Raw genomic sequence first — 27621 nt, forward strand, 5'->3', positions numbered from 1 at the left:
TCTGCTGTCTTTAATACAAATACTGACCTTTCCAGATAACCATGACGCTCTTATCTAACAGAAAGGGGCAATTGCAAAATTCTGAAATTATTTCATGGAAAGACTAACACGACTGCAAACTGCAGAAGAGTACCCACAGGAAAGGAGTGATATTCAGGGGAAAAGGTCTCCCTGAGGGTGGCAGATAAAATTAAATAGTGGATTGTGGTGTTGTGGGCCAGGTATGAAAGGTCGTTGTGTGACAAAAGCTGCTCAAGGGATTTCACTGAGCAAAACATAAGGTCATGTTAAGTAACTGTGGGCCGGCGGCACCGAAGAGTGTTGTTCCTCAAACATGTGAAAGCGTCTCACTCATGAGCCTCAGTTTGCTCATTAGCAAATGTTAGCATTTTATTACACCAAACTAAGATGCCATGTTAGCATTGTGAGCATATAATAACATACAGAAGTCAGCATTTAGCTCAAAGCATAAACTGAAGCGCTAATGCAGCTGTAGATAAATTGCTCTTGTTGAAATATCTTTGTCCCGTTCCTCAAGAGCTTCCCTTCCATAAAAGTTTTGAAAAATAAACAGATAAATAGACTCAATTCGATTTATAGAAGATGGGACACCTCTGGGCTTGAGGGACTTTGGGGTTTCTCTGCAAAAAAAAAAAAGCTTTAAAATGTATGGAAGCCTACACTTAGAATCAATTTGACTTTAAACTCACTTCATAATTGCATTTACTTTTTTGCAACTTCAATAAATCATAAAGTCCAACTACAAACTCTGAATTATAAGAAATACAATCTACTCTGTTCTGAAAAACCACCACTACATTAGCAGTGATAAAGTGTTGTGGTGTTATTGGATTCGACATGTGCACAGGTAGTATGTAGTACGGAGAAAAATGTTGCCGTAAAAATGGGAATTTGTGAAATATATGTCCAACATTGCTGTGCTTTACTGTGTTGATATACAGTGTAAACATACGCATCTATCAGTAAAATGAAACATAAAAACTGTAAGCCATCATTTCAGCGCAAACATTACATCAAGCACAGGTGCTACGCTGCCTATCACCTCCCCTCCAAAGGCCCAGTGGCAGCTTTGCAAATACACAGTCTGGGGGTGTAGAGAAAATATATAAACATCCAGGCGCATTTTATACAGAACCACACTCCACTCAGTTTATGGCCTCGGTGGACTACAAGATCAACACACACATGTTAGACTGGGTTGTTTGAGGCCAACGCCTGAGGATCTAAAATACTCCCATACTTGGCCAGAACACTGAAGAAAAAGCAGATGTTCACTGCTCTCACCAGCTGCTGTGGAGAACTTTGGAGAAGCTGGGCATCATTGTGTATTAGTGTTACAGACTCATCATCTCACATGAGTCTGGAACAGCCAGCTGTAGAGTATTTCACAAGTTATATCCTGTAGTAAGACACAATACTTGAACCATATATATGTCTACATAAAATATATTCCATACTAAATACAACACAATATAGTCTTTTGCTTCCAAGACAGCAAAAGTCTAATGATGATTTTTAATGTTGACCCACAGACAAAGTAATATGCATAAGGAAAAAGAAAGACAGAATTTATGATTCTGGCATCATTCAAGCCTTTCCAAAACAACAATGCCAACAGCCACCAGTCATTTCAAAGCAGCAACTTTGCTAACAAATCTTGGTGTTTAACAAAACGTCGAGCTTGTAGTACCTGTCACTTCTGCAGAATTTACAAACTGCCTTGGGTAATTTCCTAGAAAACCCAATTCAACTTCCAGAAAAACTTGCATAATTTCATGCCAGTGGATATTAATGAAGTCTGCCAGGCACATTAGCTCATTAATAATATTGCAGATTAACCTATGATGAATTGGAAGACTGCACAATGGACTGTTCTGGCCCTGCTGTGACCAGTCTCTTATCTGACCTTTACAGATACAAGCAGCAGAAGACACGGGAGACACAGAGACCCTTGTGGGGCAGGACTAAGACAGCAGATGTCTCCCTCATAATGGAGAGGTCCATGGACCTTTTTACACTGTGTCAGTATCCAATAATAGATTATTTTAATTTCTACAGACACTTGAAGGAAAATTGGTCTTGAAAGCTTTAAAGGCTGGAAACACGGAGTTCTGTAGACTCGTAAAGCTGATTTTAACAGTGGTTTCTTCTCCACTGCCAAACGTAAGAGAAATCATAGGAGTGCATTTGAGGTGTCGCCTGTACATGAAGTATAGCTAAAACAGAAGAAACACTTGTGTCTTTTTATTGTGTTGTATTTAAATTGCAAGGGGTGAACTATATTTACAGGAACAATTAATGCACCATGTGAATGGAGATTCCATGACCCAGATTTGTTATTGTGCATAGGTGCATATAACATCAGTATAGTAGAATGAAGGGATTATAAGGTCAAAGGCAGTGTTTCTTCCAATAGCCCAGAAAGATATGATGAGCATATAAACTCCCACCCTCCAAACTAAAAAAGAAAAACTGTACAGCCTCTCCAACCTCCCACTAGCACTGCATTAACATCAGTGTAAACAGCAATGGGGTGAGAAAGATGAATGGTCCCGTCGAGCTTCAAGGAACCCTCAAAGTTCCAAAAGGGAAAATCTAAACTAAAATGTAGTTTACTGTATAAATTATTTCCACAAAGTGAGACTCTGTGAACATGAGCACATCTTTCTCTAAAGCTTCAGTCAAGCTACAAACCTCGAGCATTGTTAGGTGAGAAAATATGGAACTGCAGCAAAAATAAAGCTGTGGTGGAAAGTAAGTAACTAGATTACACTTTTAGCTTCAATTCAAGGGGCGTAAGAACGAAATACAGCAAGTCTTTAGAAATTATGGAACTTTTAGTACATTTATGTACATATTTGTTAGACAAACTAACATAATTTTAATATTTAGGATTGTTTCTACACTCGGATTAAGAGAGAGTTAATGACCGCCTGAGGAAAGAACACATGGACACCACCAGATCTCCTCCATTAGGATGACGCAGCCACCTTCAGTTGCTGCTTGTTTGTGGGTCTTTCTGCTCTCTGCTTTGTATTTAATAACGAAAAAGCTACTTTCTTGGGTTGAGATCAGGTGACTGACTTTGCCATTAAAGAATAGCCAATTTCTTTGCCTTAAGAAACCCTTGAGTTGCTTTTGCAGTATCCTTTGGGTCATTATATAGCTGCACTGCAAAGTGGCATCCCATCAGTCCAATCAAGCCTAATTTGTCTGAATCTGAGCAGAGAGTATAGCCTATACACTTCAGAATTCATCCTGTTCCTTCTATCCTAAGTCATAACATCAGTAAACAATAGTGACCCTGATCCACTGGCAGCCATACAAGCCTATGCTATAACATTGCCTCCACCATATGTGACAGATGATGTGGTATGCTCTGGATCATGAGCTGTCTCTCTCCTTCTCCGTGCTTTTCTCGGTGTAAGTTTTTGGTTTTTATCGGGTTTACTTTTTTATATATGAATTTGTGTATTTTATAATTATTGCTTGCTTTAAATTTCGCTTTAACTTAAACCAAATTGTTATGAAGCTGAAAAGATGTGCTAATGTAGAATCAGCCTTGCAAATTTGCCTGAAACATAAATGTAAATAAATCCGGTGACATCTCATCCTTAAAAACCAAGATGAGGTGGTGAATAGTGCACAAGTGGCTGGATGTTAAGAGCAATAAAAATATTAAATTTTTTTCGTTCTGCCTATAACATACTGCGTAATCATTAGTTTCGAGTGCAAATGTGGGCCACAGTCATCTGTTTTAGGATGCGTTTCACCTTAAACACAACATGAGACAGCACTGCTACTGAGAGCTGCTGAGCTGTGCTTCATATGGGACCATCAGCAGAACCGGTTCTCTCAAAAAAGCGCAAATGTAGCAAAGCTTTAGAGCTATTCATCTAGGTCAAGAGAATAAATGCAGTTGGTTACAATGAAACAAATTACAGAGTCATACTACCAGCAGAATCATGAAGTGACACAGAATAATGATTTTCAGCATTCTCCCATATCTCTTACTTTGCCTTCACACATTCAAAACATACACACAGGCTACAGCATGTTCCCTCAGTAATGCATCAGCTGTTCTTAGTACACAGGTTGAAGAGGGAAGATTAAAAAGGGAAAGCTTGGAGAAAACTGGGGGTGGAGATGTATGCTGAAAGAATTGTGGTCATTTGTAATGGTCACGGGGCACAATAAAGAATATAGCGGATGTTGCTCCACAGAAGATATTAACATAGTGACCTGCGTTTAAGGTTGTAGAACAGACGCTCTACAGTCAGCATTGTGCAGGTGTGTTTGCATGAATCTGCATTTCAGCATGTGCCTGTGCATTCAGAGTGAGGAGGGTCAGAGATACCTCAACGGGCGCAGTGTCTGAGTGAATAAAGATCATTATTGTAGAAATGGAAAACCGGGAAATGGCAAAAGAGGAAATCTAAAAAAAAAAAAAAAAATGGGCACACTGGGAAAATAAGAAGAAAAAGGAAGAGTGATTAAAAAAAAGTCTTATGTCCAGCTGACACAGTGTAGCGTTTATGTGATTATTTTTCTGTCATTTAATGACACTTTGATTGGGGGTTTTTCTAAGACAGGAAATGTGTAGGAGTTCAGTTTTTTGGTATACCAGTTTGCAAATTTAACAGATAATGAGGAAAAAATTTTAAAAAAATCAATCAGTGGTCAAAATTGTGTGTACGCTGTACTTACTCAGAATTAGCCATGATCCTGGGTGATGGAGGAGATAGAGATGTGGTGGAGGTTGTCAAAAGGTTTCCACTCACTTCTGTCTGTTTTAGTGCTGCAGGTCAACTTCCCACCTGAGAGATGCTGCTTTCATGCTGAACCCTGAGAAGAATACATTCATTACAGTACAGTACATAAAGTATACAAGTATCCTTTTTAACAACTTATGGATATAAGTGTAAATGTAGGTAAAATCAGCCACACCTCAAATTTCGAAATTGTGCACGCACACTGTTAAACACTCTAATAATGCCAGTTTTAACACTGTCACAATTTTAGTGCACTAATTTATTTACCGTTTACTTACTCTAAATTGTCGTCTTTCTTTAATGCCTTGGAAAAATTTGAAATTTGGCAGCTTGCTTCCAACACATAACTCGTGGCCAACACATTTTATTATAGTGATCTGACATTTGATAGTGTATCAAACTGGCTTTCCAAATTAAGCTTCTTCACAACATAGTGATAAATATCTGTTGTGCAAGCCCTGCAAGTTTTCAAAAGTGGCAATCAGATTATAATATTTACAAATATTAATAATCTGAAGTCTACATTTTGTGCGGTTATTTAAACAAAAAGACTAGCAGAATCTCAAAAGAATACACAGTAAAACTTGTGCAAAAGTAAACTTTTGCTCAGTCATAAAGCTTTTATCTTCTCTTCTCTCTCAAATATTTAGCACTCCAACAGAGTTGGAAGCATGTCAGACTTCCCACGCTCCATCAGAGTAATAATAGCACCTGATATAAACCTGCACTGATTCACTTGCTGTCATGAGAGAAACTAAATGACAGTTGTGTGTGCAACTACTAACAGATCCACTCTGCACTTACATGAATTATGTGGCACGAAGGACCTACCTGTGTGAGATTTACATTGTTGACGGGTAATTGTGCCTCCCGCTGCCCCCTTGCTGATAGAAATGTCTCTCTCGGCGGTGATCAATGTAAGTGAAGCAGCAGCAGGCTCGCACGGTGTGTAGGCTGCAGCTATCCTTAGCACTTTTGCATTGGACGAGCACCACCACCGCCGCCGTTGCTGCTGCTGCTGCTTCCGCTGCTCGGATTTCAGTGCAAAACCAAAGAGGGGCTGAAGCTCAAATGCAAGAAGCATCGTCACTCGGCAAGATCATATTAGCTGTAATTGTTATCAGAGCGGTGAAATAACGGCCCTTTAAGTGCAGCCTCCTCCTCGCTGAGATTGATGAGGCTTGATCCAGATCCAGATCCAGGTTCCGCTCCCCAGCCGAGGGTTTCCCCGGCGAGCGCAGCGGGGAACCCTGCGAGGGGAGCTGTCCAGGTGCTGAAGCGAGCCCCGATGAAGCCTCGGGTCTCTAACGACCCCCTTCCACAGCTGCAGCCGGGCAACGCGAAGCGAATTTCATCCAAAGGCCACCAAAACATTGACGCTTTTGTTCCGTAGACTGACAGTAGCCAGCGAATCGTGTGACATTTGCATCGCTCCGGTCACGACATAGCAGTCTAAAAATGTTGGCCGTGGGGTGGATGTGTGTGTGCGCGCGCGTGCGTGTGTATGTATGTATGTGTGAGAGAAAAAGAAAGCCTGAGAGTAATTTTTCTCAATTCCCGAATGAGGCCAATTTGAGAGCGGATTATCGCCACAGATGATTTTATTAGCTTTACGCCTGGTTGGTCGTCCCTCTCCGTGTCATGAGCGTTTTTTATGGTTTCCCAAAATAAAGATACTATGGGAATATAAATTGCCTTTACAGCAATTGGCTTAACCGTTTGTCATTCATCGGGATTAGCCAGTCGATGGTTAAAGCGCACATCAATCAGACTGAAGCGTCTCTTCCTTTATTTAAACACGCCTGGACGTGGGCTGCTGGAGATGTTATAGGCTGAGGTGCAATTTCAGGGTGTGCGCAAAAAACGAAAACCGGTGATCTAAATTAACTGTAGTTAGCCTGTAGTTACAACCGAAGACGGATGCTTAGCACCCAGTGGGCTCAAAGGCTGTCTTTCAAAGATTCACAGTGCGTTCAAAAATAGTGGGTTTAAGAAAACAAGATAACAGATATCTATTTATATTGTTTTTGGGTGTAATTTATTGAGATGAGCAAAAGAGATATGATTTGGCACATTTAGAAAAGAACTTCAACACCAAAACAAGTTTGTTCATTAAGCCATTTAGATTCAGTTTAATTTCTTCTCCAAAAACGATTAAAGATGGGGAAAAATGAACAAAAAGAGAAACACATCAACTAAGCTGCAAATAGTCTTTCAAAAAGTAAAAAATAATGTACATTTCTTGAAAACATCCACTTTTTGCTACAATCATTGCAGTTTTTACAGAAAACGTAAGCCATTTTTCAACATACAACTACCTGACAAACACAGTATAACTTGGAAATTGCACCTTTATCTCAGTTTTTTTTTTTTTCAAAGCAACCAGAGAATGTATTAAAAGACAGGGCCATCTGAGGAAAAAGCCAAGATGTGTATAACATTACAGCGTCCTAAAGTATTGTACAATTCTGACAGCTTTTCACATTTCTTCAATTATTTCCAACCATCAACACCTGCTTTATAAAGTCAGAAAGTGCAGGAGAGCCAATACTAAAAGTAAGTAGGTGTCACTTGCACACCCAACAGGGCAGCTATTTGGTCCCATTCTCTAGGAGCTTAGTTAGCTGATGTGACTTTAAGCCCAACAGTTGGGAGCAGGTAGTGGCAGATGTAACTTAGCGTGGGTGGGTGGGGGGGAGACAAACTGTATTTTCTGGACCCAATTCAATAATTGTGAATCCTATCAGTATGAACTTGTAGGCTACAGTGGCGTGTACATTATCCATTGGTAAGACAGATGTGTAAAACCTTGGCTGGATGTTTTGAGGAAGGCCCAGAGTCATCACATGAATTAAAAGTGCATTTGCAGAATCATGAATATTAAAGTGCCCCAATTATACCCCAAGTTTTTTTGTTTGTTTGTCTTTTTATGTATATAATGGTTTTCAAAGTTACCGGGAGTTACACGTTCCCATAGAAAACACTCCTACTGAACTTCCTGAAACTTCTCCTTTGCAGGCCAGGCTTTCTTCAGTGACTTATCTATCACTATGGAGCACAGTGACACAGTACCAGCCTGGCTGTCTGACCCAGCTAAGCTAACCATGAGCAAAGTGCACCAAATGATCCAATGATGACTACAAATCCCAATAAGATTAAATCCTTTCCATATTTTTTCTGGTTGTGCTGCCATATAACAAAAGTGAATATGAAAGTGTGATGCAAACAGAGCCCATCAAGTAAAGTAGGAATTCTCAAAGTAATTTTCAGCTAGTCGTACTGCACTGCTAAAATACTGATGCTATAGCAGCAATTTAAAAAAAAAAAAGAAAAAGAAAAAAAAAAAAGCATTTACATAAGCAAGTTACAGAAAACAGATGTGTTGTGATTTCAGTTATTTACATATAAAATGATCATTCACAAAGAATGTCAGAACCTCTTCATAATGTGGCTAATATTTTATGTTGCTCTGTGTGTACTAAGCACGCCCTCACGTTCATAGTGCCATCTGACCAATCAGGACCATCTGGGATTTTCCTAACAAACTATTAAAGATATGAGGTAAGAAACAGTTCTGCAGCACTTCATAGTGCATGTGAGCTAATTCCTTCAGATACAAAGTAAACATTGCAGTTCCTAAGTGAGCATAATAGGGGCCCTTTTTCTTGCATTTTATTATATGTGCTATATCACATTCTTCCGAGTTTGTATTGTTATGTCTGAACTGTATGAATGCACTGGTTTTAATATAAAGCCTGGGTTTCCACACAGTCTCCAAGGGATACTATGCCACATGCTGCCATTACACTGAGGGTTAAAAAGATTACTGTTCGTCTTTATGAGTAGAAATAGTGACAGCGATATTCTTCTATGCTGTACCGTTACTCTGTACACAATGTTTGTTGCTCTCGACTGCTGTTACAAACAAAAGCATGACGTGTCATCTTTCATCCTGTGTGTTGACCGCTGCTGCAGGACATTCAGCCTAGATGGACCAGGGTCATGACAGTAGTGTACTCGTGCTGCAGGTTGTCCGTGTCAGTGTCACACAGTGTGTAGTCATCTTTTATGATTCGGTCGCAGCCAATCTCGCCGTTTCCAAACAGCCCAAAGAGCGGGGTGTTGGGGAACACCTTGCGGAAAGCATCTGCCTCGACATTGCTCTGGTTGTTGTAGTAGTTCTGCCCTCTCCCCACGCAGGCAAACATAAATCCCAGGGTGTTTTTCTCTGGAATTTTGGCTGCCTTTAGTCGTCGGATTGTGGCTTCAGCCGCTTTTGCGCTGATGACGTCTTCCTCCAACAGCACAGACGCCCCCTGAACTTTAGGCCCACTCAGGGCCAGGCCTATCACACCATATGAACCCTGGCTACAGCTACAGAGTGAGAGATCATGGAATGTGTGAGTATTGTAGAGTGCATACTGAAAAGGCTATTCATAATTTACCTCAGACACTACCAGTTAATTATCAAAATCAATTACATCCTATTGGTAGTGAGATAAAGGAGATACCCAATGGAGAAATTTAGATGTCAAACTTCTGTTTTGAACAGCTAATATTTACCCTGTAGCAGTAGATCGTGATTGTTGTCTCTGAGTGGGGGCAGTCAATTATACTCTTGTATTTTTCCATATACAGACTGAAATACCATTTGATAAACTACCACAGGATCAGACCAAAAATATTTGCAGGAAATCCACTACTACATTTACCCCATAAAATATCTAGTTTACACTCGGGAAATTAACTCACCAGTATCTGGAAGGAGCGAAGGCATTCTCTACCAGGCCTCCAGCAATCAGAGCTTTGGTCTTCGAAAGCGGCTCTAGTATCTGGTTAAGGAAGCGTGCGCCTCCTGGTTTATATGCCTCATAGAAGAAAATCAGTATCACACGTAGCTCTGGGTTGTCAACTAGTCCTGGAAAGAAATAACAAAACAAAACATTAAAGATTTTATTGAAGTTTATATTATTGAATAACTAACAAGCAGGTAGTCGATGCTTACCTGCTTCTTTAAGGGCTGTCGGGGAGATGGTTCTCTTACAAAAGTGAAAAGGCTGGATCTGGACACCCTCAATAGCTGGAAGCATGATTGCAAAGCCAGCTCCCCCATCTTGGTACTCCTGGGGAGGGTTGCTGCAAGAGCCGCTGGGTGTCACTGTACAGAGAGCCAATCATGAAGCACCATAAAAGTATACGTTTTTATGCATGTTTTAATGGATTATTTGTTAACCAGCATCAGCAGCATTGTTTATCCTTATACTTAGTTATAGATGTACTGAAAACTCAAATGTTTAAAAAAGAAAAAAAATATTGAGCAGAGGTATGACACAAGAGGAAACCAGTGGTGACCTACTAATGAAGGAAACAACCCTTAAAGATTTACAGTTTTTGACAATTGATATTACCATCAATAGAACCAAAGAAGAAATTAACTAAAGCCACCTCAAGGAAATTCTCTTTCATTTTTCATTTGAAGTGAGAAGTTCACCAAATGTATCTAAAGTTTCAAAGAGTCACCATCTAGTGGCTATGAGAGGAACTGCAGCTGGTAGTGGATTCAGCACTGAACTGGGTGTGTGCTACAGGGGTGAGAACAGTTTTAAACATAGAACCAATGTTTAAGTGTTACTACACAAACTCTCAGCCTTATCTGATTAAAGATCTAATTTAGTTGAATTAGCTGGGCGTGTTGACCCTGTGGTGACCTTAGGCTACTATATCACAAAATGCGAGTGTTATCACAAACGGCTGAGGCTTCCATTAAACCTGATAGACGATGGGAGCCTGATAAGCCATCATCTTGAGGAAAGAGAACATGGCTGATGGAGTGTCACTTCTGCAGAGGGCTGTGATTATATAGAGAAATGGGGAGCACAGCATCAGGCAGACTAGGCAATCTATCAGCGAGAGAGGCACAGAGATGCAAGCCACCAGTGGTACTTTCTAACTAGGCAGCAGTGGTGGGGATTAATGCGAGTCCTCCCTGCTGATATATGAAGTATTCTCCTTGAATATGCTTGAAAAGTGGTTAGCTTTCATATTTAGAGCATGGTAGTATATTAACCAAAAGCCACATTTGTATCATGATAGCTTTGAAACTCATTAAAAATAATAGTGTTTTATATCAAATCACATGATTTATTTTGGTTTGAGGGGGAAATTTTATTTTCTTCCTCATAAATGAAGAAATATGAGAGACAGAAATAAGGAACACTTACAGACTATTCCTGGTGTAGCAACGCCCATGACATCACAGCCTCTGGGGAAGAGCTCGTTCAGTTCTGCGTCGAGACTGTTGCGACTCTTTTTTGCTTCAGTGGGGAAAAAAACATGTTAATGAGAAGAAAGGCCACACAAGTGTACTACTGTGGAAACACTTTACGTTGTGATTAATACCATTAGGGCAGCATGTGATATATGTCCATTTTGTTTTATAGCATGACGATTCCAAACATACAGTCTGAATGACAAAGCATTAGCCATAGCAACAAAGTGGACTAAGAGTCTCCATGTCCCCAACTGCTCTGCTGCAGGGCTCTTTGCCCACCTTGTTGTTCAAAACTTTTGGGGATCTGGGTTTTGGTTTTGGAATTTTCTTTCACTATATTTACACTGTACAGACTTTACTTATTCTTTTAAAAGCAACTGAAGACATTTTTTATTTATACAGATAAGATTTTGACTCGCTGGTTTATGTTTTATTCTATTATGCTTTAAATTGTTTTTGATATGGCTTTTTATTTTTTGTACTTCATCGTAAACAAGTCCTGACTTGTGTCCAGTTTGTTTGACACCGCTGAAATTGCTCCTTAATAGTACACAGATTATAAACTGACTAGTCTATTAATATTATTTAGAATATCCCATCATAAAATGAATTTTTGATTTGACTAAATAATAAACAATACGAAAACACTACGGATGCCATATAAGTGACACATCATATACTATCATTTACAGGAGTGTGCACGGAGCCTGAGGAAAAAAGCCTTGGTTAACAAAGATAAGTAAGCATCAAAATAGTTTTTTCTAAGATCCAGTCACACAGCACACATTTTTCCCCTAGTGACCACCACCTGCTAATGAAAAATGTGTATTCCCCAACCAGTTGCAAGTAGTTATGGGAGACTGCTAGCAGTCGCTAAAAAAACAAAAAAAACAAATCAAGTCTTTAAAGCCTTGTTCATGGCGGCCCAGAGACCAGTCAGTCAGTGACCCCCTCCTGATAACCAGCAGTCACCAGTGAAATAATGTATTCCACAACTAGTTGGTGAATGGTTGCTGAAAGTTCTTGACACTCGCTATCATAAAATTGGCCACAAAGAAGTTAACAGCTCTGCTCCAAAAACCTTGTTGTAATTGTTCTGGTGACTAGCAGGTTACTGTAGTCGCAGTAGTAGTAGTTTGCATAGAAGACGAAGACTTGTCTGTCAGAATTTCCAAAATACTTACCAGGCAGTAGTGAAACTGTAACACAAACCATAAAAAGAAATGCTTTTCTCTGTTAAAGTCACCATTTTCATTGGTTTCAGGGGTAATGCACAACTTCCATGCAAACTAGGGCAATCACAACAAGGTTTGTGGTGCAATTTCACCCAGTGAGTGCAAGCAATCACACGCCAACCTGTTGTGGAATACACAGTTTTTCCCTATGGACGGGAAAGGTTGCCATTGGCATCAAGCGATCTCTAGGCCTGTGTGACTAATGGGAGAGGAGACAGAAGATAGTGGACCTAAATCCATAAAAGAACTGTAATTAAGTTATCTAAGATGCTTTGAACAGCTTCATTTGAGAAACTGGGCAGGTTTTTCACCTTTCAAAAACTGTTCAGGGTGCAACAGTTTTAAAGTTTTCTAGAATTCAAATAACAATGTTCTCTGTATGCTCTCTTCAAACAAACGCTTCTAAAAAACATGTGCAACGTTGTCTATATGGATAGAATAGGTGCACCTCAAATATCATTTCAAGGAAGTATGGCAGGTAATTAAAGATACCAAACAAACACTAGCCTGCAAATGTTTATACAAACAGACTTACTGTTACAAAATGACACTAAAATAAGCTCTTATTAGAAGTACTTATTTATAGAATATGTTGTAAAGACACTTCTGCTTTCCTAGAGGATTATGCATTTGCACCTTGCAGTTAAGTCAATAATAATGTATGAGAGAGTTGTGCCTTAAGGGAAGTATACAGTTTACAAAAGAAATATATTTTGTACCAACCTTTGTTCTGTTTGTAGCAAAAGGCTCCTCCATTGAGGATCTCAGAGTCTGCCATTACCAGAACTGTTTTAGGCAGCAGGTATACTTTCTGTAAAATTATTTGAATTAGAGTTTTTAGAAAAAAAAACAGTTCCTGATCATACCCTCCTGAGAACCAAACAATAAAGTCTCTTTTAGCTTAACTTTTTTTTGTGTGATATCCTGCCTCTTTGGAGCTAAAAGAGGTTACACAAGCACATGAGATATCATTGGAAAGGCCACGATGTCCTCTATTCAGTACATCAGGACATAGTAGGGTAGTTCAAATAAGTCAAAAGATATAGACCAAAAACAACCCTCCATTACAGAGAACATAAGTGAATAGGCTGGGTCTCAGGAGGATATGTATAACACAAAGTTCATATCATAGCAATCTTAGTAGCATAAAGGCTACATATCTTTTGAGATTCTCCACTTCAACTTGAAATCTTTAATACTGCTTGCACGTGCGCATTTGTGATGCTCTTTGGATTTTCTCCATTGTGTCAAAAATGCAACCCTATAACTTAAATTCTATGTTGGGGTTGAGGATGAAGTTGTAAGTAGCCAAATCTATCAGGTAAGGTGACCACAGTTCAGATTGTTTGGAGCAAATGTTCTCCCTGAGACACCTCTGGACGTTACAGAGAAATTCTCTGAGGTATGCATAATAAGGAAGGTTCCTGGCTTGATGCAACACCTTTTTGCTTGAAGACAGCAGGGTGTTCCAGGGAGGACAGCAGGTTGGTGCCTGCTTATAGCAGGAGATCTAGCTCGCACCAATGTGACAAGAAAGGAGGGGGTGGGGTCAGTTTGATACAGATGTTAATGTACGGCCTTTATACAAGTGTGAGGCCCATGGTGAACTCTCGGGAAGTGTTTGAAATAAAGCTGAACAAATTTTTTGCGCGATGGATAGCTTACTCAAGGAGTGGGTAGCATATAGGGTACTGGTATGCTGTTTTAAAACTATTAACCAAGAGCTGTCTACTCACATTTATCTTTAACGTTTTCATTTAGTGTCACTAATTATTTAAATACCATTCTATGAGAGTTTTAAAGTTTACCTCCACTTCTTCGGCTAAGATGCTATTGAGGGCATGGGACTCCGTGCTGGGATGTCCAGAGGCCGACACCCAGGTCAGCTGTTGCTGAGTCCTAAGCACTCTGCGAGCACAGTTTCTCCAGAGTCTGCACACACTGAAACGGTAAAAGATAAACTCTGTCTCACTTGCTGACCAGGTACAATCGCTTAGTTAAAAAAAAGAAAGAAAGACTCAGCTCGTCTTTATATCCAGGCAGAGTAGCTGAAAGCAAGCCCTTGATTAGAGTCCAACAGACAATAACAACCGCTAGGCTAGCTGCTGCTTTAGCTCTTCCGTAAGTTTTTGCGTCGGAGTTTCACTTCTATCGGCGGCCATTAGCGTTAGCTCACAGTGATGCGTACAAAGATCAACCACCTACCTCGCGAGCTGGAGAAGCGATTTGGTTGGTATGAACGTAAGAATCCTCTCAACCACTTCCGCAACATTGCTGAGTACGTACTCTGCCTTAGAATCCGGAAAAAAATCAACAAAATCTGAGTTCTCGCTCATGTTTCGCTCTGTAGTAGTCGTGAGACTCACAACACAGACTCCAACTACGAACTTCGACCCCTGCACTCCCACCGCTGTAGAGGGATAGCCTGTTTATTGGCGCCTCCCTGCGGCGAGGAGGAACTATAGCAGTTAAGGCACCCCTACAGGCATGTGAAAATCTTTCACTTTGATCCAACACATAATCAAACCTTAAATAATTGGATGATAAAGATGATTTAATTTATTTTTATTAAAGGTACAATTCGGGCATTTTCATCTCTAGACCCATATGCCTTTGGATGAGAGCTGTAACAACAAGTTTAGGGAGGTCCAGTTGCCTTTTTCCCCCCAAGCTAGAAAAGTTTAATCTTGTGTTTGCCTTTGCATGTTGAGATGGCATCAAGAAAACTTTTTTTTTTTAACACTACTATGCAAATTTCTTGAGTAACCCTTTATTTCTTTAAATTTTGCTAGGAAAATGAGAAACAGCCTGAACTCTTGTATGTAAACTTTCTTGAAGTGGTTTTCAGAGTTCTCCAGGTTTCTTGATGATCCCACACTTCTTCAATAATGTTCAAGTCCAGGTTCTGAGGATTCATCACTCCAAGACCTTGACTCCTTGGAAGCAGGCAGTCAAGGTCTTGGGGGAAACTCAAGCTTCTTTCTTCCAAGAACAATTAACAATTGCAACAGCCAGGTTGATTCGCATATTTATTTATGATTTGTACATCTCCAAGATAAAAAACAAAAATGAGTGTTTCAAAAAGAAAACACCTACATAGATAAGTACGCCACAAGTATTTAGTTTGCTTAGTTGAAACAATATAATGAGTTTCGCTACTGTGCTAAGAATTCCTTCCTTGCTAAACTGGAAGAGAATATCACTTACAGTGAATACATTTTTACAATACAAAAAGAAACTAACACATAAGCAACTTTACAAAAGTACACATAATAAAAGTCCCTTTCATAACCTTGGCTTAAATTATGGCTTCATTCATGACGATCATGTGCAGTATATTCCCCAAAAAAGTGCAAATTCCCCACACGTACATGTAAACAATTAAAGATGTACAGTAAACTTTAAATGACCTTTGACTACAGTGCATAAAGGAAACTGTAGATGAGCTTCTAACTTGCGCAGAGCTTGTGTCTTCAAGATGCCACGGTCAGAGGAGACAAACACAAGCTCCAGCTTTGCGTGTAGCAGTCATAGTCATATGGGAGCCAGCCATATTCAGAGCAGATGAGGCAATGTGAGGAGGGGAACAGAGCTAGGTCAAAGGTTAACCATCTCCATTAGAGTATGATCCAGCATCTGCTTTATGCTCAGGCCCTCTTCTTTAGCACGTGTGAGTTTATCTGTTAATATAGCATTGCATCAGTTAAAATCCAAAAAAAGAAAGAAAAACAGTTGCAAGAGACACAGAATATAGTCAGACAAAGGTTTACCTCAGGTACAGTGACAAACATATGCTGGATATCGTTACATACCCCAGTTTGTTTTTTTTTTCCCAGTAAGAGGTCAGCACTTATTAGCGGAGTCGATATCCTCAAGTTATTTAGATTTTCTGATATAACTAATCAGATTTGAACTTTTATTTAAAGTATACTAGAAATAGTAAAAACTCACACTATTGACAGGGCTGTGGTCAAGAATAGACGTGGTGAGTTTATGCAAGGGGAGGGGGAAAAGCTTTCCTTTTTTGTAATATATGATTTGGCAGTGGAATTGACCAAAGTATAAAACCCTAGCACTTTTGAGGAAAAAACTGAAAACTCTTCTAAGCACTAATAATTGTCTCCTTTTACTATTGGACCAGTATCACTTTACTTTTATTGTATATGCACACTCCACGTCCTTTTTTCTTCCCCATTCACTTAGACAAATTACTGACAGATCATACAGGGGGTACTGTGAAATCTGTTATTCACATCTTCCTTACCGCCAACACTTCCTTGTTGCTACAGGTGAATCATATGATCAATCTCCTCCTGTGCTACGATTAACAAACAGTTCGCCGCTAAATAAAACTGCACACCTTTTCTTTGAAGTTCTCTTTATCCAGCTACACTGTTTTGGCTTAAGCTGCTATGTCCTGAGGATATATAATGAAACTAAATGTTGCTTGCCTTGCTTTAAGCATCACAAGGCAAGCAACATCTTGCCTTGTGATGCTTAAAGCGCCCCAAAATAAACATTGGGAAAAATTCAGCTGGAATGTTTCTTTCCTGAAGTCACAACCCAATTATTTGGCACTTTTAGCATCGCAAGGTGAGCACCATGTAGTTTTATTATATTCTTGGAGAAGGCAGACATCTCTACAGATAACTATGAGGTTTGTGGGAACAGTTCCCAACAAAGCACTTCGCTCTCAGACTGCAGGCTTACTTGTTGTTCCTAGAATTTCTAAAAGTAGAATGGGAGACAGAGCCTTCAGATATCTGGCTCCTCTCCTATCAAATGAGCTCCCAGTTGAAGTTTGGGAAAAAAACTCTTTACTTTTAAGATTACATTTGAAAAACAAAATTATTTTGAATAAAGCTTTAGTTATTTATACTGCTACAAGTTAAGGCTGCTGGAGGACGTCCAATGACGCACTCAGGATTTCTTCACTTCCCTCTTCACCCCTGATGCATTTACATGCCACTATTGTATACCATTATTTTTCCATCTAGTCTCTCTTGGTGCGTTTAGTCATCTTTCTCCTCACACCCCAACCAATCACAGTATGCTGCCATCCTCCCCAAGATCTCCCTGTTAAAAGACAGTTCCTTTTCCCTATTGTCACAGAGTGCTTCCTCAAAGGGAATTGTTTGATTGTTGGGGTTTCCCTCTAATCTTCAGGGCCTTTACATTATAATATTTAGTGCTTTAGGTGACTGCTGCTGTAAACTAGTGCTACATAATTGAATTTATTAAATTATTGCAATTCATAATTAAAATGTGAATGCTTCGCTGAAATGCTACAAGTAAAAACTACACACCTGTCCAACCATCCATCTCACCCAAGTACAAAAAGGAAAATCTGGGTATAATCCAAGTAATTTTAAAAGTGATGATATTTGTTCAGTCCATTGCAATATTCCAAGGCCTCCTTTTCATGGATAGAAGCACATATTGCAGACCAGATTTCAATTATGTAGCCCTGACAATAACTGAGAAAATATATCAACTGAATTTCGTCCCTCTCCTGAACCTGTGTAACCTTCCACTTGAAGCAGTTATTGGAACATGCATGTGAAAATCTCTCACTTGTATTCCCACTTTTTTGAAAGCGTAACTTGTTTTGTTTTTAAGACATAACTGCTGCTGTGTATAGTTATTTAAATAAACAGTACAACAACATTCCTGGTGACTGGAATTTCAGAAACATTAAAGCATACAAGATTCCCTTCCAGTTTATGCCTCGTTTAGAGCTACTCTCAGTTCATTGGTGAGAAGACGATTTTTCTCAAGCTGCTTGTATAGGTGGTCTTGACAGTCAGAAAGCAGGTAGGAGAAAAAGGAAAGACAAAGAAAGGAGGTTAGTATAAAGAGTGACGCTTTGAAGGTAATCACAAAATAAGTTTGTTGATTTCCTGACCTAATGAACACAGAAGGCTCAAGAAATATGTTTTTGTTTTTTTAAAGACAGTCATAAGCCTGCCATCTTGGCTAACCACAGAAAACTCACACACACTACTGGTTTTACAAACACTGTTTCCTTTTCACTGCTTATTAATTACTTAGACTAGAATGATAAGACTGCAACCACCTTGGGATTAGTTAGGGGACAAAACAACACACACTCACAAATAGAAAAATAATGATGATGCACATGTTTGTACTGGATCTTTTTGCATCTAGCTGCAGCAGCCACTTTCAATCACCAGAGAACTGCAGAGGTCACCTGATGGGAGTTAACCTGGTCCAACTCTGACTGCAGACAGTTTGTGCAGCCTGTACCAATGAACACATCTTATCTGCGCAACAATGTCACCTCATTGAAGCAGTGGACTTGACTCAACCGGTTGGCACCTAGTTGAACTCTGTGTATATTCCTATATAAAGGGAACATTGCAGAGCATGTAATTCTACAGTTAAATTGCCATTCTGTAGCAACTATGTCACCATTTGTGGGGAACTTTCTATTTCTACTTTAAATCTATGAGGTTCAATCTGCATGCAATTAGTTCATGTGAACTACTGTGACTATGACATAAGACATTTGGGCCACCCCAAACAGCCTTACAATTTTGTGGCCAATCCCATTCGAGTTTCAATAGATTTAATTTAGCAAGTGAAACTAAACAAATCTTATCCTACTCAATTGTTTATAATTTACAGTCGCATTTCTCTGCAATAGCCCCTGTGACTGTATTAGCATTCTTTAAATTAAAGAATTAAAAATAAATAAATAAATAAAATAAAATAAAAAAATCTATAGTAGTAGTTTTAGTGACCATGTCTGCCAATACTGGCTTGGAGTCTAGTTGATTTGCTATTTAGACCTACAATATGAGGAGTGTTTTATTTTTTGGTTTTATTTTTTTGGCTACGTTCACATCTGCAAACACTCAATGAGTATTGAAAATGTTAACTTGCTATTTCTAAAGTACATCAACTGCATTTAACTACAGCTGAATCTGAAGGTGTGAGGAAGCCTTAAAACAATAAAATATAACTAAAGATATAAAATCCCCAATCAGCTGATTAAAAAATTGAATACAATTCACTGCCACTACAAGTAACTCAGGAGTTTATTCAAAAGCTACTAAACAGTATAAATTAAAACACAAAGAAGGTAAAATAATAACAAAAAAGGACAAATGGAAATGAAGAAGCATTGCGAGAGAAAAAGAAAAGGATGACATAGATGGAAAAATGTTTATTTTATATAAAGCAATGTGGCTCAAAGGTCTGAAAGACCAATGTGCAGTACTGCCAGGGCAGTAAAGAAATAAATAGACAAAGGAGACAGAAAGTAGGGCTGTGCTGCACAGGAGAGAAAGGATGATGCTCAAGCAGCTTCTGGAGTGAAGAGTGTGAGAATTTAGCTGTGAACAAAAACAAAAGAACAAAAATGTTGGAGGGAGAAATAAAAGAATGAAAACATATGACATGAGAGAGAAAAATGGATGCAGAACTAAGAACTGAGACAGGGAACAAGCTCTACTAAGTAAGCACTCATGTTAAAAGGTCTGCAAAAAAAATTGTATTAAAATATATTTTTTTTAAAAAGAAATCAAACATGATTAGGTCACTCATAAATTAGTGTTAGACAAGCACGGAAGGATTTAAAGTTGTAGTTTAGCAGAGTTAAGTCACGGCACTCAAACATGCCACAAGAGGGCGCTACTGTATGTTGTTGCTGTGGTTAAGGAGATAAAGCTCTAAGACAGCACGGAAACAAGCGTGTTGTGAATTACATGGAAGTCATGTCGTTGAGGGCGTGGTCCAGCTCCTCGCTGATGGCCTTGTACTTCAGTTTCTGGGCATACAGCTCATCTATAGAGTTGCAATTATTATAGAGTGGCAGTGAGGGGGCAGTGAACAGAAAAATAACAGCGTCAAGAAATGAAAGCCAAAAGAAAATGCAAACTGAGGAACTGAAATAAAAAGGCAGGACAGAAATAGGAAGGAACATGAACAGCTGCTGACACCGTGTCAAATTCCTGAGGAGTCACCGAGAAACTGCCTCACATGTTCCGTGACCCTGTGAACACTTCTCGGGGCTAGCTGGCCTTGAACGCTCAATACACCACCATGCCAAACTGTACTGCAGTGAGAAATGTTGATGCTAACATGAATCATATCATGGCAGGTTCTGCTTATTAGTTTTGTTTTTCTTCTGGCAGACAACTGACAGTGTAGATATTTGTCCTGGGGATTATTTAACAACCTGCTGACCAGATAAATACCTCAAACAGCCCCACATGAGAGATTTGCCTTTTATTAGTTTCCCTTTCAGAAACCAGGACTCTACTTTAGACGAAGACTTGTCACTGGGTTGCTTTTTGCATCAATAAATTTTGTAATAAGAGTAACAGATGTTTGCTTATATGGAAAATGAACATGAAACGCTGCACCAAAGACTAAAAACCAAGTGTAAAACATTCATACCCTCAAGGTCATCAATGGTCTTCTCCAGCTTGGCAACTGATCTCTCAGCGAACTCGGCACGGGTCTCAGCCTATGTGGAGGACAGCAATAAAACATTGGTAATGTAAACCTCCTAATGGAAATTAATAACCACAGCCCCAGAGGAAAGGAAGCCCTTAAGTATGAGTAAAAAATATACACACACACACAGCATATTTATTCAATTAAGTAATGCAATCGATTCAATCTTCAGTTTCAAGAGAAGCTTCTATTTAAAATTTAATTTAGGATACATAAACGTATGACTCACTGATAACTCTAACTCACCTCCTTTAGCCTGTCTGTCAGGACCTTGATCTCCTCCTCGTACTTGTCCTCCTTCTGTGAGTACTGTGGTTACATACACAGGGCAGAGTCACTCAAATATACAAAACATGAAAATGCAACAAAAATAAGTTTCAAACAAACTTTATAGGTTTATACTATGAATATTTGTCAATAATCTTACCTTTTCTGCCTGGGCCTCCAGAGACTTCAGGTTGTTCTGCACAGTTTTCAGCTCCTCCTCAAGCTCAGAGCATTTGCTGCAGAGTTATGGTGTGATTAAACACGTAGAGAAAAACCACAGAAAGCAAGAGAGGTGTGAGGAAAATGTGATCATTACCTCTCAGACAGCTCAGCACGCTCTTCTGTACGTTCCAAGTCACCCTCAATGATCACCAGCTTACGGGCAACCTGAAGTCACAACTCCTTAAGTTTAGTCCCACACTAGCTTAACACATTAGTGCATCCTATACTGGTCAGACATGTCAAGCATTGCATCAAAGTAAATAACTGAACAATTGTCAAAGTTCAGGGTGCACTGAACAGCTGAGAAACTCGCCTCCTCATATTTGCGGTCAGCCTCCTCAGCGATGTGTTTGGCCTCCTTCAGCTGGATCTCCTGCAGCTCCATCTTCTCCTCGTCCTTCATTGCCCTGTTCTCAATGACCTTCATGCCTCTGAGGGAAGGGAAGTGGTATAAGGTGAGTCTTAGTAATGTTTACACTATGCGTCATAGAGGAACAGGAAATTCCACTCTTAAAAGAAACATTTAGTGCAAAGCATATGGATCATACCAATACCTTGTATTAGTGAAGTAGAGATAAAATTAGAGAGAGAGAGAGACCACTACATGACTATATGGACAAAGTGTCTAAATACTTAACACACATCCTCATCTGTCATGTTCTGCCAAGCACATGGCAACTGTCTGAGAGGATAAGGATGAATTGAATACCAAATGAAGCACAACACAAAATCATGGGCATGAACCGGAATAACGTTCTATTAAATTTCCACAGGTGTGGATTAGCCACTGATCAGGAGCTATGCATTTTCGATCATAAAGAAACAGTAACCATCTCAATATTATAATATTACACAAAGCAACAATTAAATTAAATGCAATTATTTAAATACCTGCACATTTGTGAAGAGTGATACAATACAACTTCAAGCCACCGGTGGCAGCAGTGAGCCCAATCTTAAGTGACACTCAAAGAGCATGTGTCATGTGCAAATGTTTGGTTTTATAATATAATAAAGTTTAGCAAAATCCAGTATTAAAGCGCTTCATACTTAAATTTCCATTTATGTTTAATGCTTTTAACTCACCTGTTCTCAGCTGCATTTGAATAAAGCACCAAATCCACACTGTTTAACTTTTAAGCTTAAATTTCAAAACTTACATTTTAACTACTGATTTTATTTACCTTTCCTTCCTCTTTTTTCCAGTTTAAATCATGCTTTCTGTTTTTTAATGTCTCTGTAAAGCACTTTGAATCACCTTGCTGTTGAATTGTGCTATATAAATAAACTTGCCTTGCCTTTTAAAAGTTAGCAACAACAAGAGACTCAACGCAGGATTTTCTTTTCCGAGCTTGTCTTAACCCTTCTTTGTCACCCTTTTTCCATTACAGTACTCTGCAAATGAGTATGAATAATATAAGAGGGGTGGGAGAGCGGTGCCCGTTTAGTGCCAGTTTTCCAGATGCAAAATACCCACCTCTCGCTCTCATCAGCAGCCTTCTCAGCCTCCTCCAGCTTGGTCAGAGCTGTGGCCAGACGCTCCTGAGCACGGTCCAACTCCTCCTCAACCAGCTGGATACGTCTGTTCAGGGAAGCTACATCACCCTCAGCCTAGGAGAGCACAACACCAGTCATCTACAGGCACAACAAGTTTATTCATTTAACTGAAATTCGTGTGTTATGTTTGGCTCTGCAGGCTTTCAGCTGCTGTGAGATCTTAGGCAGATAAAATAACTCATGCTCTCCCTGGAGAGATTGGCCTGGGTCAGCTTGTCCAATAGAGGGATGCAGGTTGTTTATGTACATTTTCCAACACCAGTTAAAGAGTGTGCGTCATTTCTCTTTTTCTAACACATTTTATTCTAACCTTTTTTTTGGTTAGAATACAACAGGATTTCTTAAAGGAGACAAACTTATCCACCCTCTCTGGCGTTTTCCCAGCCAAACCTGTAATTTCGTGGCTCGCTGTGATTTAGTCTTAAACAAATTAGCTAAACGGCTACGTTTTGTTATGTCGCAAGGTGGATAAATGGAGGTCCCTGTGCCTAAACTAGCCAGTCACACAAGGGAGGGCTTTATCTCACTGGACCTGCGGTGTTGCGGGGCTGCTGTGCCGTTAGCTTACTTGAAAAGGACCGTTTTGTTTATTCGGGATCTACCGGGTGGAGTCCTTTCGCATCCACCCATCCCTTACTCACATCCATCGGTGGGCTAATTTCAAACTCGCCAACCTGCTACCTGTTTTCGACCATATACCGAGGCGGTCTGGGCCTACTTAGCAACCATGCTTTTTGACCAGATTTACTCCTAATGCTCTGGGCTCCCCGGGGACTAATTGCCTTATAGAGTCATTAGCCGCTTACTGCTTCCCTCGCACTCCTCTCCTGGTTCAGGTCCCGCTGTAGTAACGCCGCCCGGTCCTCCGCCGCATCGGCCTGCTCCTGCAATGACTTGATTTTCTTTTTCACCGCTTCCAGGGAGCTCCCACCGGCCATTTTTTTGCTCTGTTTGTCTCAGCTAAGCTAGTTTTCTCTCCGTTTTTTGCGTGCTTCCCCACACGCAGACACAAGCACACTTGGAGATGCGGCGCGTTTGATCCCTGCCCCCACCGCCTTTAATCAACCGCTGATGAGGATTGGGACGTGCCACCAACCCCGGAAGTAACTCATTTTACTCGAAAATAGTTGAATAAATTTAGTGAACTGAATATGTGGATCATAATTATTAGTAATGGTCTTTTAAAATATTTATCAAGCCATTTTAATGCTTTTTGGCTACGACAAAACTACATTATGAACCAGTTAGTTTAAGTGCGTCCCCTACTGCTAATTTGAGCTAAGCCTTTCAAAATCACAGTTCCAAACATCAACTTAATCTAAAGACAGCAAGAGAGTGCCTTAAATCACTTATACACACATAATACACACATTATAAGTTTAATTATTCGGACAGTGTTATTAATGTTCTCGATATTCATAATTGTGCTAATTAGACCTGCAGAACTTTGTCTTCCTGCACTAAACTGGCTTAAAGAGCACAGAAGACACCCATGCTCTATTGTAGTCTATAATATTCAAATATATTGCTATGTTTATACTCTGTCATTAAATCAGTCAACATGAGTCTATCTCACGGATGTTAAAAATTTTGTTGCTGCTGCTGACGTCGTCTCTGCTCCTGACGTCATCAATTAGGCTTTATTGGCGTAAGAATGAACGCTGCCAATAAACTGGTAATTTCATCTGGGTTGAGTATAACCGCGGAGTACGTTCTGTGGCCAACAGGGCCACAAATCTGTCAAAATGCACTTCATAATATGCTTGTAAAATACACGACTGAAATCAGACACTGGCCCTCAGATTCGTCCAAATGGTGGTGGAACGCAACGGTAAGCCAGTGAGCTGTGACTTTACCTTATACAGCACAAGAGCTAAATTTAACTATCCATATATTCTTATGAAGCCCACAACTCTCTTATAATTGATTAATGCATAACTTAAGCATTAGGGTGTCTGTTTCATGGCTGGTGATCTTAGTTTCCAGACGGGACTCAAAAGGAGTGTATCAAGGTCATATCATTAGGCAGTGGGTGCGCCAAATGGGTTCCTTCGGCCCAAACTCACATCTGTGGCTTTCTTCTCTGCGAGCTCCAATTTCTCCTGGGCCTCCTTCAGGGCTTCAGAGTATTTGTCCAACTCATCCTCAGTTGCCTTCAGCTTCTTCTGCAGTGCTACCAGGTCATCATCAAGCTGGTACGCAGAGAAACGAGAAGATTTTTATTTACGTGAGGATGATTTTCTCAGATTAATTCTCAACACAAACAACGCGGAATCAAAACACGCTTTTATTAATTAAAAAAGGGACACACACATATATATTTGTTACTAAACGAATGAATTTCTATTAAAAGACTATTATTTCTATTAATTCTATTAATTACTATTATTTAAGGATTTCTTAAATGATAATAATAATGGATTGGATTTATATAGCGCTTTTCAAGGCACCCAAAGCGCTTTACAATAACACTATTCATTCACTCTCCCATTCATACACTGGTGGAGGCAAGCTACAGTTGTAGCCACAGCTGCCCTGGGGCATCGGCCCAGGGTAGCTGTGGCTAGGTAAAGTGGGAGGTAGTGTCTTGTCAGTAAGGTAAAGTGTCTTGCCCAAGGACACAACGACCAGGACAGAGAGCCCAGGGATCGAACCGGCGACCTTCCGGTTACAGATGCGATTCCCAACCCCCTGAGCCAAGGTCGCCCTTGAAATTGATATTTATCTCATTGCTTAACAGCATAACTAATGAATAAAGGATCCAACTAGAAATGTGCAGTTTCCAATCGTGCCAACCTCATGCAGTCAACATATGGAGTAAAGAAACGCTAAAAGAAAAGCTATTTTTAAGGTTATTATTTAAAAGTGATTTTTTTTTAATCAAATAATAATCCTCAGTGGGAGATCATCGGAAAGAATCATGCAGCGCCTTGCGCAACGTGCCAATGGCACTGCTGCGTAAAAGCATCAGAGCGAGTTTCACACTGGATGCCGACCTGTTTGCTTCTGTCCTCAGATGCTTTCTTATCTGACTCGGCCTGCTCAGCTCTGTCCAAGGCATTCTCCTTGTCGAGCTTGAGCATCTGCATCTTCTTCTTGATGGCATCCATGGCTGGTTAGTGTCGGCGGTCTCTGCGTAAACCAAACAAAAGAAACTGAATGAAGGGATCGGAGCGTCTGGACCACTCTGAACGCCAAGCTGGAGTGCGAGCTCGGTTAGTCTGTAGTGAGTCAAATATGTATTTTGGCTGGGCAGTTACTGGATACCGAATACAGTTTCGGAATGAACTACAGCTGCTTGCCAACGTGGAGACCCTTCTTTTTTTCCTAAATCTCTTCACTGATTCGCTCTTCCGAGACATTTGACCACTTCTATGACTATACATGGGGTACAGACGTCAGGAAGGCACTACCCTCTCACAGCAAGACGTCCACTCCTGTTTCTAACACCTTCCAAGTGGAAGTAAAGTGTCAGGACTCAAAGAGTAGTTCTCTGAGGGGGGTTATTTGGAATAAATGCGTTGGTAATGACGACTCAGTTAGCACCCAGAAGGATAAGCCACAAACTACAATACATGTGAGAAAATGTACATTTAAGACATCAACTGACGTTTATCCTATAATTATTTTAAAACCTACTTTTTACACAACAGAGCCAAACTGCATCCACCAAACTGGGCCAAAACCACATTTTTAATACCTTTCCAAAGCACTTTGTGGTTGTTTTTGCCTTAAAATTTGCTATATAAATCAATTTTACTTACTTGCTTACTTAATCAAACATTTTGTTCTGTATCCAGAAATAAACACTTAAAGAATTATGGTACCAGTTCTTGCATCAAAGCTATTCCCACAAAACAAATATATCTGATTGGTTAAGCCCCTGCGAAAGTTTTTCTCCCCTGGAGGGCTGTCATATTAGCCAGTATGGCTTGTTTGCTGCTCAGGGATCATTTCAGCAGCTCCCTTACAACATAGTTCAACATCCAAGCAGCAACCAGATAGGCTTTGCTTTCGGTAGAGTTCTATCATCAAGCCTGTCCAACTCTTCTCTGAGCTAATACATGCAAGATAATTCCAGCTCAGATTTGCCACAGTGGGTACAGTGGTGTGCACATACAGAAGCTCTGGAATTTCAACATCACCCCCTCCCTGCGCCTTAGTGAGAGTTCACACAGCCACTGGCACTGCTGCAGCTGTCACACACAACATACAGTCAGGACGGTTGAGGAATGATATTTTAACCTACTGTTGACTACAGTGATTGATTATTTGCATGTAAGAAGAACTGGACCCGAAAAAGAAAGTTGTGTAATACTGTATGAACATCATTGACCTCGTCTTACATCGTAACAAATAACAAAGCATTCTAAGAATATTTTGTCATCTCCTACTCGCCTTGTCCCTTATGCTATTTGTTGAGTGCATATTTTGGAATCTTGGTGCTTGGACAGCACCTGCTGGACTCTGTCCATGACCCCATACTCTTTACAGTCTGACTTTCAGAAGAGAGGCATCAAACACTTTTTAAACAAGCAAAGCACAAGCTCACCAAATGATTCACTGATACTGTATTTGATAAACCACAATTTTATTATGTGAATGATTGTTAGTTCACATGCTTAAAGAAGAGATTACAAGATCATTAAATAATTATGGTAAAATCTTGATGTTTTTAATTCTCTCCCTTTATCTCTGTGATGTACCTTTGCATTTTATTTTGTTGGTGATCTGGCCTGAAATCCTTCCTGTGGAGCTTTATTAAGGCAGTCAGCTGTCACTGTGTTGTCAT

General features: G+C 39.9%; 3 protein-coding genes across 7 annotated transcripts in view; all 3 read right to left on the minus strand.

The window, feature by feature from the left end:
- LOC146639507 (transmembrane protein 266-like) overlaps positions 1-6167 on the minus strand; it is a 50461-nt gene extending 44294 nt beyond the window's left edge. Inside the window, exon 1 of the mRNA XM_085351178.1 lies at positions 5932-6167. Coding sequence (XP_085207304.1) covers positions 5932-6167 — 236 coding nt within the window. The remainder of the gene's footprint in view (positions 1-5931) is intronic.
- A 1991-nt stretch (positions 6168-8158) lies between these two features.
- On the minus strand, positions 8159-14681 carry fbxo22 (F-box protein 22). The gene is made up of 7 exons (XM_085353090.1): positions 14505-14681; positions 14108-14240; positions 13023-13110; positions 11015-11107; positions 9799-9951; positions 9546-9711; positions 8159-9167 (listed from the first exon to the last, which is right to left on the minus strand). The coding sequence occupies exons 1-7, from the start codon at positions 14633-14635 to the stop codon at positions 8774-8776; spliced, it is 1158 nt and encodes a 385-aa protein (XP_085209216.1). The 5' UTR covers positions 14636-14681; the 3' UTR covers positions 8159-8773.
- A 1215-nt stretch (positions 14682-15896) lies between these two features.
- On the minus strand, positions 15897-26015 carry LOC146639509 (tropomyosin alpha-1 chain-like). Of its 5 annotated transcripts, XM_085353110.1 has the most exons (10): positions 25826-26015; positions 24896-25021; positions 22750-22883; positions 21586-21703; positions 21367-21437; positions 21211-21286; positions 21030-21092; positions 20724-20793; positions 20030-20108; positions 19580-19657 (listed from the first exon to the last, which is right to left on the minus strand). In XM_085353110.1, exons 1-10 carry the CDS (start codon positions 25937-25939, stop codon positions 19654-19656), a joined length of 855 nt encoding a protein of 284 aa, XP_085209236.1. In that variant the 5' UTR covers positions 25940-26015; the 3' UTR covers positions 19580-19653. The 5 variants fall into 5 exon arrangements, with proteins under 5 accessions (XP_085209244.1, XP_085209259.1, XP_085209236.1 ...); XM_085353118.1 differs by lacking the exons at positions 19580-19657; positions 20030-20108 and adding an exon at positions 15897-15979; XM_085353102.1 differs by lacking the exon at positions 19580-19657 and having other exon boundaries at positions 20026-20108.
- Between the last annotated feature and the right edge of the window lie 1606 nt (positions 26016-27621).

This window comes from Diplotaxodon limnothrissa, linkage group LG1, assembly GCF_057381915.1.
Source record: "Diplotaxodon limnothrissa isolate DT_005_m linkage group LG1, D_limnothrissa_male_GT1.1, whole genome shotgun sequence".
Lineage (NCBI taxonomy): Eukaryota > Metazoa > Chordata > Actinopteri > Cichliformes > Cichlidae > Diplotaxodon > Diplotaxodon limnothrissa.